At 33.8% G+C, this 12,241-nt stretch overlaps 1 protein-coding gene across 1 annotated transcript; it reads right to left on the reverse strand.

Moving 5' to 3' along the window:
- Window positions 1-832: 832 nt before the first annotated feature.
- Window positions 833-8,485, reverse strand: LOC100181921. Its single transcript, XM_018811814.2, has 13 exons — window positions 8,314-8,485; window positions 8,169-8,223; window positions 7,364-7,575; window positions 7,237-7,282; window positions 7,109-7,176; window positions 4,365-4,468; window positions 3,383-4,295; window positions 3,263-3,313; window positions 2,861-3,047; window positions 2,443-2,596; window positions 1,772-1,880; window positions 1,527-1,669; window positions 833-1,336 (listed from the first exon to the last, which is right to left on the reverse strand). The coding sequence occupies exons 1-13, from the start codon at window positions 8,426-8,428 to the stop codon at window positions 1,151-1,153; spliced, it is 2,343 nt and encodes a 780-aa protein (XP_018667359.1). The 5' UTR covers window positions 8,429-8,485; the 3' UTR covers window positions 833-1,150.
- Between the last annotated feature and the right edge of the window lie 3,756 nt (window positions 8,486-12,241).

Below are 12,241 nucleotides of genomic sequence, written 5' to 3' on the forward strand. Positions count from 1 at the left end.
AACGCGTTTTAGTTTCTGCAATGCATTTTAAATTCAGAAACATAAAATTTTTTGGAAACGAAATTATTGTTTTCTAGTTGCTTTTTTGTTTCTACTGTGTATTTTAAATGCAGAAACTAAAATCACATTCCAGAAACGAAAATAATGTTTCCCTCATGCGTTTTTGTTTCTACAATGTATTATAAATTCAGAAACAAAAATGTTTGTCCGGAAACGAAAGTAATGCTTCTCGAACGCGTTTTTGTTTCTACAACGTATTGTAAAGTCAGAAACAAAAATTTTATTCCAGAAACGAAATTATTGTTTCCCAAACGTGTTTTTGTTTCTAAAATGTAATTTAAATTAAGAAACAAAACTAATTTTACAGAAACGAAAATATTGTTTTCCAAACGCGTTTTTGTTTCTACAATGTATTGTAAAAAAACAGAAACATAGCCTAAATTTACAGGCTGTGCTTGTTTCTTGTGAAAGAGCGGTATCATCTTAGACAAAAAAGTAAGAATAGCAGGGTTAATACGACGTTGGGTAATACTAGCCCTGTACTGCATCACAGTAGGCTGCAGAAAAAGGGAAGGGTTGGAGCAATTGCCGTTAATTGTCTTGCTCAAAGATGCCCACAATGGTGGCAGCGACGAGCCTTGACCTATTAAATTTAATTCCTAATTGAAATACTTCCGACTGAAATGTCTACCATCATCACACGCTTTTATTTCACACTCCTTGGAAATATCCCTACCATTCATTTAACTTGGTCATTATGAACTACCCTTGTTGGTTCATTACAATTCTGCCGGTTTCTTATTTTTCTGACAATTGCAGTTTGCAACGATAATATGTTTATAAATCGCGTGTATTTGGATTACAACTAACTTGGTTGAGTCGCTATGAAAGCTCACGTGCAAAAATAGAAAAAATATGCAAAAGTTACAAACGAAACAAAACAAAATGAAATAAACTTCACGGATAATCACGTTAATATCACAGAAATGAACGGAAACATAAAAGTGTCTCACGTAAAAAAATAAGTCAAATATAACAGCACTCTAATTGAATATACGGTGACGTTGATCCTTAATGAAATATTAAAAAGTTAAAGCAAGTATATAAGAATAATGTCAAAGTGCAAATTTACGTAAATATTGTAAGCGACTTATTGACGACATGATCCATGAGTTGCTATGTCAATAAAATCTCTGTAATATGCAACTTTGGTGTAAATTCCTGGTTTAATGTCAGATATGTCTGTTGAACAACGTCTGGTGCCTGCGATGGCGATTCCAACTAGTTCCCAGCGACCATCGCTCCCTTGCTTCACTAAAGGTCCTCCAGAATCGCCCTGCAAAAGTAGATCATTTTTAATTATTAGGTTAATGACCCGCACTTTAAGTCTAAAAAAAACAACATATAAGATGAACAAATGTAAACTTGTATCATTGAACTAAAAACGACGGGCGAAAATTCAATCATAATGAGTACCATCAAACGTAGAAAACTTTTATGCTTGAATTTATTAACCGTATACTAACCGCGCATGCATCCTCATTGTAAGCACCGACCGTACATATCCATGCTTCATGAAAATGATTGGGCCAGTTGCTTCTACATTCGGCTGATGATATAAGAGGCAACCGAAGTTCTTTTAGTTTGTCTCTGGCTCCGTTTCCAACTCCTATAAAACATTTTTCGGAAATTATACTATAACCTATATAGCTGCTACTTTTATTTTATCAAAATAACTTTATTACTTTTAATAATATTAGTTCATACTTACGATAAGTTTCGCCCCATCCTGTTACCCAAACCTGATCATCCGGTTGCAATCTCTCGGTTTTTCCAGGAATACATGCTGGCTGAACATGACTCGTATAAAATGCTGGCGTCTGAAAGGCAAACCATTAAAATGTTTATATAGTCACGATATATTTGTCTTTGTTTTTTTAAAGTAGATTTTAAGCTTGTCGCATTAAACAAAACGGCAATTATAAGGTGTTGGGTCTAAAAATATGACAAACTCTTAGTTATAGTAGGGTGGAGAAAGATGGGACACTTTGTCAGACGAGCCTTTTTTAATTTTGTTTTACGGACCCCCGTGTAATTTTGTCCCATAAAATTAGTTTTGTGAAAGAAAAGATATAAACATAAGGAGATAAAAAAGATAAAAAAAAACATGTTATAGATATAAAGCTTACATGGCAAAATAACTATCACAGCCGGTTAAATTCGATAGGTTAACTACAAGTTGCAGAATACTGCTAATGTAAATATATTTTAATTTGTCGCCTACCTCCCACACATTAGTTTTGTATATTTTTATTACCAAACTTTGATTTCTTTGCTTTTAATTCAATAATTTATACCTCAGGGGTAATTTAAACTTAATATACTGATATAATAACAAGATAATATATTCGAAATCCAATCATTTGTACTTTAGTTTGGCACCTTTAGTTTAGCAACAGCAATATCATGTCTCAATGAGCGAAAATCATATTTCGGGTGTACTTGAAATGAGTCTAATTCAAGAACTTGAATAAATTCTTCGGAGGTGTCTCTTTGGTATCGCCCGACGTGTATTGAGTATACTTCCACAAACTCTCTAGATGTGAACAAATATTATTTAAAACGAATAACAAACGGTACTGATATTACATTCAGGTCTGTAGTATACGGCAACTTTTTTCACAATCCTTAATCAATTTAATTACAATTTTTTAACGCAAAAAGTGTTTAGCGTTGCTTATAGATTGCGGATGCGTGCGTACATTAGATATAGTAGGATAGGTGAAGATGGGATATCCTCAGCACATAATATCAAGTATCCCGATCGTGTCTTATAGTTTGATTTACATTCATTACTTACTCTGCTAGGCCCATAGTTTTGGCACCTTTACGCAAATACGCCATGAAGCAATGACCTGCTGTAATTATCCAAGTTTTAGAAATAAGGGTCGCACCGCAAATATGCGTAAAACGATTATCATCACGAAATGTGCGTCTGAGAGAAGCTGTCCACGGCCAATACTTTACAGAGCCAGCTTCCCATCCACCTGTTGAAAAAAGTATTGAATTGACTAAACTGCCCACCTGTTAGATATTTATACAATACAGGAATCTTCTGGATGTATACCATCTACAAGTTAGGTATTCAATGTTAAAAAAGAGAAGAAAAAACAAACACAGAACTCCTATTTGATTAAAATGGGTTTATAACTACACAAGCGGGTTTCTAGATGCGTTAATGAATTCATGAATTTCAACTTACCAACAATTCTTTGCATGACCTGTCCATCGGTAGCACGGTGACCACAGTTACCTGTTATTGTAGTTTTGTAAATATTTGGCTTGGATAAATACATTTATAGTTCACAAAAATATGACTTACGTGGGTAACATATTTCGGCGGGTTTTTCTCTTCTGTCATTTTCGTATATAATAGGAATACCATTTAATATGCTCGCCGTTAAAGTAGAAGGAGTCTGTGCAGTAGTTGGCTTAATAGTGGGTAATTTGTTAAAGGCAGTGCTGAATGAACTTGATAGGGGAAGCTTGTTTAAAAGCAATTCATTTAAAATCGAGTTTCCTTGTGTAGTTGGTTCTGGTCCAGATGGCAAAAGATTGCTCAAAATGTTTGAAAATTTGTTAAGATTGTTTTCTACAGTTGGAGTTTGGGGTGTCAAGCCGAGCAAATATTGTGTTAGAAATGTCCCACCGTTAAGGCTCGAAGCTGAAGGCGGCAGACTTGTAATTTGTAACGAACTGAGGATACTGCCAATCGGGTTCTGCTTGTTGGTAAAATAAGACGCCAATGCAGAATTTGCAGCACTTCCCAATGTATTTTGCGACACTCCTGTGTACGCCGCAATAGTCGGGTGATTTTGTATCAAGGGATTGATTGTTCCAAATGGTGTGCTTTGACTTGGCCGATTAATAAACACACCGTTACCATTATTTTGCCAGTTTAACTGCTGTAAGTTTTGAATACCACTTTGTAGATTAGACGGTGGTAACAAAATGTTGTTCTGATTTATATTGGTTGAAAATGGGAAACGCCCGGCAGTAAGTGAGTTGACTAATGCGTTAAGTCTTTTGCTTTGCCCAGAGTTGCCAACCTGAGTTCTGCCAGGTTGAAACTCTTGACGGATCCCGGACCATTGCTTCATTGATGTTATTGTTTGTGACAAATTAGTTTTAGGAACCACTTTCAGCCATGCAGTTTTATTCTCCTTCTTTTTAAAGCAGTAAGGTACCAGTGTTCCGTTTACTCTTTTTGTCACCGGATCGTAGCAACAGTTATTCTGTAAATTTAATAAAAGATGAAAAAAAATAAAGATATACTTCTTAACGTATGTTTTTGCAGCTCATACCTTTAAACAAGCCTGACATGCACTTTCCCCAATGTTTCGTCTGAGGCTTTCATTACCTGCGCACGAAATTCTTTCTTTGATGTTTGTGTCACATACCGTTGAACCTGTGGCAGTTTAATAATTCATGTATAGGCTACTGGGATATGTTTACGACGTGTAAACTTATAGTTGAATACAAATAACTAATTATATTCTAGAGTGGGGAATACCTCCCAATATTTTCACATCCAATACATGTTTTTTTAGTGATACCATGAATTAGTACTATCGTACTGTTATTATTTAACAACAACTCAAAAATAAAACATAAACACACACGAGGAGTTATTCAGCGATTCCCACACTAGGTGTAAATTAACACCGTAACATTTTTTGTCTATCATTTAATGGCTACCAATAAACGTATTCATTGCTCGTCGTACTTACCATTGTGGACATGTTTGTCCTTATAAGCAAGACACTGAATAGCAATTGCATCAATCCAGTGGCTTCTTACAAGTTGTCTACATTGTTAGCCAGCCATACATTACCGAAGAAATCTCATTCTTAATAATAATTACGCACGGAGTTAAATACGTAACTCTCAAGCACGTACCAAGTATATAGTAGGATGGGAGAAGATGGAACACTTTGTCATATGAGATTTTTTTATTTTTTTTTAACGGACCCCCATTTAATGATAATTCCGAAAATATAATAATAATAATAATAACTTTTATTGGTCTCTTCGATTACGGTAGCAAAGATTTAAAAATATTTTAAACGAAAAGACAGAAATATAATATATAATATATATGTAAATAAATATAGAAAATAATTTATATGCATAATATATATGTAAAATAGAAACAGCAAATTTTGAACAGGTAAAATACTGCGAAATAGTAAGGTGCTAGTTTCGAATGCCGCAAAAATAATACTAAAGCCGATGAAATTTTGTAGTTTGCGTGTGCGAACGATTAAACTAGTTTTATAGCTTCATAAAGCAACCTTGAATATTTCGTACAGTTTGATTTTGTCTTATAAAACTAGTTTTAAACTTGTAAAAAAAGCGATATATGCATAGAAAAAATAAGCAAGGGTCAATATGACTTTATTTTAAAATAAAAAGAACAAAAAATATCGGTTTAATGTTGTATGTATAGAGTTTACATAGCAAAGAAACTAGCACAGTCTGTTAAATTCGGTAGGTTAACTACAAGTTGCAGAATACTGCTAATGTAAGTATATTTCAATTTAGTGTCCCATCTTCCCCCACATTGTAGTTTTGTATGTTTTCATTGCCAAACGTTTAAAGGTTTGCTTTTAGTTTATTAGTTTATACCTCAGGGGTTATTCAACTATAAGATACTGATATAATAGAAATATATTATTTTAAAAATATATTCGAAATTTAGTCATTTGCACTTGGAGATAACTTATGAGAAGTAGATTGTACGAAAAACAGTATTATAATACCCAATTTGTGACAAAAATAATATAAACTTTATTACCAGTTGTTATCATTTTTTCTTGTATTGCAAGTTTTTATACTTTTGTAGGGTACAATATTTATCAACTGATGTTCCAACAAAACCCATCGTCATTCAAACAATACCAATTGTTAAACAGTTAAAGAGCCTAAGCACACCCAAATGTACATCGCTTTAATAGATAGAGTGTGTTTTTCTAATTCCAACGACACCTTACTTGTTTTGATTGGTTTTGTATAACCAAAGTTATTCTAGCTCAAACACCGTGAAATTCATAAAAATGATTTCGAAAATTGCGTGGCGAAAAAAAATGAGAAGTGTACCACCCACGTGATAAATTACGTCACAAAATTGTTAAAGGGCCTAAACACACCCCAAATGTACATCGCTTCAATCGATAGATTGTGTTTTTCTAATTCCAACGACAACTTACTTGTTTTAATCAGTTCTGTATAACCAAAGATATTCCAGCTCAGACACCGTGAAATTCATAAAACTGATCGAAGCGTGGCCGCTCTCATTCAGAAAGGCGAGAGGCAGAGTTTTCAGCGAAAAACGAGAAAACAAAAAAAACGCAGGTTTGCTTTTAATGAATAAATCAGTCACGTGACTATTACGTTCCTACGTCACAATCACGCAGCTCTTAGTAAAAAGAGGTTAGCGCTAGAGATCCCTGTTTCAGGACGAATATCTATGCCTATACTGGACCAATTTTAATAAGCAAATTATTTTGGGGATCAATAAAACGGTCGCTTTTTGAGTTTACCACAAAAAATGAAGGTGACGTGGGTATGTTTACGCTCTTTAATATAGGCAAGATGTTAAAAGCTATAGATAGGGCAAGGAAAAGAATGTTTAAACCCTTTTAAGAGCGTACAGTAATATTTCGTGTTATTTACGTATATTCCTAATAAAAAATACATTCAATATTTAAAATTAACAATAATTTTAAACCGTCCCATATTATCCTGTGTTGTTTCGATTTTGTAAAATTTCACCAGTTGTGCGAATTGCTAAAACTCCTCGTGCGTTTTTTTTTCGAATTGTTGTTAATTAATAAAGGAATGATAGTACTAATTTGTGGTATCACCCGAAACCGCAATCTTTTTTGATTTTGGAAATATTTGGCAATATGTGCGTGTCCCATCTTCCCCCATTGTACTATATAAATATAAACTAGTGTTAACTAGGTCGAAAAAAGTTACATTCATTAAATAATTGAATTGGGAAAATCGTACGTTAAGTTTGCACAATACACATCATATAACTTACCACTGACGCGCATAAATAATCTAGCCGTTTTCTGGCATCTCAGCTCATTGTCTATTTCTGTCGTTAATCTAAAAAAACGTGGTAAGTGATTAAGGCTAGCTTGTTGGTTTGGGTAATTTACTGCCTACATGTTGTTTGAATCCAATTTCTTGGGTGCCAACGTTTCATCCTTTTCTGAAATGAATTATATAGCGGGATTTAATATTGAAAAACGTTAGTAGTGTCACCATGAAATATTCAATATAAATTAGATACCACGAGCATCGAGTAGTTTTTGCATCCAAATCGGTATGAAAGTAGTTGTTGAAGTTGTTTCTGGTATAGTAGCTTGTGTCGTTGTTTTCGGTGTTGGTATGCTGTCTTGTACTGAGTAACACCATGGTACATTTAAAGTGAAAGTTGTCAAAAAACAACAACCCCTTGCTCTGCATTGCTTCGGTGTGATTCCCGCGAAACCGCATTCAACTCTAAAATATAAATGTTTCTAAAATCCCAATTGTTTTTGTGTAGTAGGGTGGGATAATACGGGACGATCAAGCACCCAATGCCTAATATTTTTAAACTCAAAATAGATGACCACGAATTAGTACTACATTTAATTGTTGGCAACACTTCAAAGAAATATATTAAAACACACAAAGACTTATTTAATTGTTCTTAAATCAAGGCTAAGTTTAGCAATTCGAAAACAGGCGGGGTATAAGACGAGACCATTTAAAATTCTTCGTGTTAATTTTGATTGATAAGTAAATTTATTAATACCGTCCATTTAAAATATGTACCTAGCTGTGAAAAGAGATTTTAAAAAAGCCCCGTCCAACCTTAACCTACTATGTAGTATAGAGTGGGAGAAGATAGGACACCTTTTTATTCTATGTTCTCGTCTCATTTCGAAGTAAACAAAGAACATTCAAAGAATTATAAAATCGTAACTTTACGAATCCTATAGAACGTTCTTGGTTGTTTAAAACACGATCAGGATATTTGGATATTATGTGCTAAAGGTGTCCCGTCTTCCCCTACCCTACTATATGTAAACTAAGAACTTTGTATACATTACCTAACTGCTTCTGGAATGTTCTTACATTGGGTTACGTTCACTCTACCCATCTTATCTATAAGAAAATGGGTTTTATTTTAACACAGCACTATACGCATAAAACTTTGCACAATCTGTACGATAATGATTATCCGGACTTTCTTACCAGGCGAAGAGAGTACTTGAGCTAAATTTATCCAAATATACATCAAGTGAACCACTCGCATCTTCAGATTCATATCTTGGTTCAAAGTTCTACTTGTTGTACCAGATCTATACATACAACGATTTAGAATGACTGAACGTATATATGTAAGCTAGTACGCACACACTATAAGCTACTACTGCGAAATTCGTGAAATATAAAAGTTACTTTAAAGCATATGATTGGTATGCCTTAGCACGGCATAAATATATAGAAGTTCCATAGTGGAAAGTCCATGTCTTGCTCAAAAATTATTAGTAGAACAATCGTTTTTGTTTCAACCAGTTAAAATTTTTGGTGACGAACGAACTTTTCGACTGGCACTTCACCGAACTAACGTTACAATCATATCCTCCGATCAGTTAACTAACTTAGCTACGAAAAAAACGTTTAACCATATAGGTAGACAATCTATGACACCGCTGAATGTCGAATCAAAATGATGCCCGCTCCATCGATGTACGCGATTTTGTTGAACATTATCATCGTAACACGGCCACCACCCGATCACGAAAGAGTGCATTAGAAGTGCACACCCAGCAAGACACGCAATGCGGTTCGCGTAACTATAACAAAACCCCCGATGTTTTGGTATCTAATTATTAGCGAACGCTAATGTCTGCATACCGGTCAGTATAAAATGATTAGAACGTCCCCATACAATCTCGATAAAACACTCTTGAATGGATACCAACAATTTTGTCTGATTCGGTCAATTTATGGTTTTGCATGGGTGTAGACTTACCGGGGATGAACAAAGGAATCCTTTGTTTATATGAAATCAGTGTGCTCTCTGATCGCATTTCAGCGACAAGTAATTCATGATCTTTAATTACGCTGCTTTAATAATCAGGTTGGGAAAAACATTATAACTATCTAAAGTTCCATGAAAGCTTTAGTTTTTTTGTTGGTGATTAACTAATGTGTAATGGTCCTTTTCACTCGGAAACTCCACCGGAAACGTAAAGCACTTACACATGAATCTATACAATTTGCGTATGCTACTTTGGTAATTGTAACCACTCTTACCAATAAAATTATTCACATTGTATTGTATTGGTATATGCCTGCTTTTGCATAAATTAAAACTTTTAAGACTGCTGAGCCGGTGTTTGATGTCTATATCGACGTGGAACCAATTAAAGTGGTTGAACTTGTATTCGGTTAGAACATTATACTCCTAAACACGACACACTTTCTAAAACATCCACGCTTAATTGCACATCGTTGGTTGAACAACTGGCGATATGTCAGGTTTGACAAACAGACAAATGTATATTTTTATCGCTTAATACGAATTTTGATATAGTACAATGGGGGAAGATAGGACACTTAAGTACATTTTGCCAAATATTTCCAAAATCAAAATAGATGACGGTTTTGGGGTAATACCACGAATTATTACTATCATTCCTTTATTAATTGACACCATTTTAATAAAATGTAATAGAACACACGAAGAGTTATTTAGCGATCCGCACAACAAGTGAAATTTTACAAATTCGAAAACACACAGGATAAGATAGGACAGTTTTAAACCATTGTTAATTTTGATTATTAAGTGTATTTATAAATAGGAATATACGTAAATAACACGAAATAATACTGTACGCTTTGAAAATAAGGTCTAAACATTCTTTTTCTTGCCCTAATGCTATAGTTTTTAACATGTTGCCTATATAGTAGGGTGGGGAAAGATGGGACACCTTTAGCACATGATATCCAAACATCCTGATCTATTTTAAACAATTAACAACGATCTAGGGGAGTCGTGAGGATACGTTTTTATAATTCTTTGCATTTTCTTTGTTTACTACCAAATTGGGCGAGAAAATAGAATGAAAAGGTGTCCCATCTTCCCCCAACCTACTATACATAATATTATTGCATAACAATTGGTATTGTTTAAACGACAATGGGTAATGTTCGAACATCAATGGATAAATATTGTATCCAACAAGTGTATATGAACTTGTTATAACAGATAATTGATTATACTTATTGATAAAGTTTTTATTTTTGCCTCAAATTGGGTATTACTGCTCTTTTTTGGCACAAGCCACTTCTTATAAATTATCACCAAGTGCAAATGACCAAATTTCGAATATATTTTCAAAATATTATCTTTTTTTTATACCAGTATCTTATAGTTGAATATCCCCTGAGGTTTAAATTACTAAATTAAAAGCAAATCTTTAAAAGTTTGGCAATGAAAACATACAAAACTACAATGTGGGGGAAGATGGGACTCTAAATTGAAATATATTTACATTAGCAGTATTCTGCAACTTGTAGTCAACCTACCGAGTTTAACAGGCTGTGCTAGTTTCTTTGCTATGTAAACTTTTTATATATAACGTTAAACCGATATTTTTGTCGTTGTTTTTATCTCAAATTAAAGTCATATTGACCCCTGCCTATTTTCTTTAGCTTATATCTTAGTGTTTTTTTTACAAAACTAAAACTAGTTTTATGAGACAAAATCAAACTGTACGAAATATTCAAGGTTGTTTTATGAAGCTATGAAACTAGTTTAATCGTTCGCACACGCAAACTGAAAAAATTCATTGGCTTTACTATGATTTAGCGAGCATTAAAAATAGCACCTTACTATTTCGCATTTTTTACCTGTTCAAAGTATAGCCTACTGTTTCTATTTTACATATTTTTTTAATATTTAAAAACAGTAATCAGCTTTGACGGGCGTTTTATAAAGTCGTGATAAAATACTGTCGAATAATTCTGTAACCTTATTTTCCTGATTATCATTCAATGTGAGTCCGTAAAAAGAAAATTAAAAAAGAGTCTCGTCTGACAAAGTGTCCCATCTTCCCCCACCCTACTATATATGTGTTTTGGGAAATATAAGTTATAACAGACCACTTGCCACAAAAAAATCGATAGGTGGCGACCGAGAGTATGTCTTCCAAGCTAAGTCCATAGCAACGTATCTTTTTGCATTGGTTTAGCAAAGTTATGCGACGTTTTTGTTGAAACTGTGCTTGTGCGGTCGCTATTTTTTAATAATACTTCCACGTATAGTAGGGGTAGATATTGTTAAAGATATGTTGTATCAGATTCGTTGTTAAATCTATAACATATTCAAAGCTGGTGCGTGCGAAAATTCTATAAATATGTTTTTATGACGAATATTAATATTCATAATTAATATTTTTTCGAAGTTTAAATTTTTGATTTCAGAATCGGTACCGCTGGGGTCTAGTTAGTACAGTGTCCAAATTTTAGGTTGGTGGCACCAGTAGAAGGTATCGAAAATGGCCGCTAGAATATCTGTATTCTAGAATCACCTTGGTCAAAAAGATACGTTGCTATCATAGATATCATATATATAACTAGATAGCGCCATTGGCAAATTTTATGTCGCCATTTGGGCACGCTTGACTGCACACGTTTTGTCCCCATACGTAGCATCATAGCAACGTTGAGAGGTGTGCGCTGATTGATTTTTTGTGTTTACGAGTAATAGTATGCTTGATGGATGCTGTTAAAATCATTCACGAATCTGTATTAAAAATGGGAATTTGGTCTATTTACAAAGATTTTCAATAAAAAAAGAAGAAAAATCAAAGAAAAAAGTCAAACAGAAGAACTTGAGTTGGAACTAATTGGTTTTGAAAAAGTATGCTCTTCATAAGTTGTTTTCTTATTTTGTGCCCACACGTCTTTGCTGTAAATTTTTTCCCAGATGGTGAAGGCGAATACTGTAGTATTTTTTGGCAATTAATTTGATTAAACCAAAAACATAGTTATCTGTAACAGTACAGTCGAACATGTGTGAGTCCAGGCATCTGAACCATTTCAATAAATTTATATTTTGTAGTACTGCATATGCTATTCCATTTAGTAAACCATGTGACTTTAACTATAT

The sequence above is a fragment of the Ciona intestinalis genome, chromosome 4 (genome assembly GCF_000224145.3).
Source record: "Ciona intestinalis chromosome 4, KH, whole genome shotgun sequence".
NCBI classification, from domain to species: Eukaryota; Metazoa; Chordata; class Ascidiacea; order Phlebobranchia; family Cionidae; genus Ciona; species Ciona intestinalis.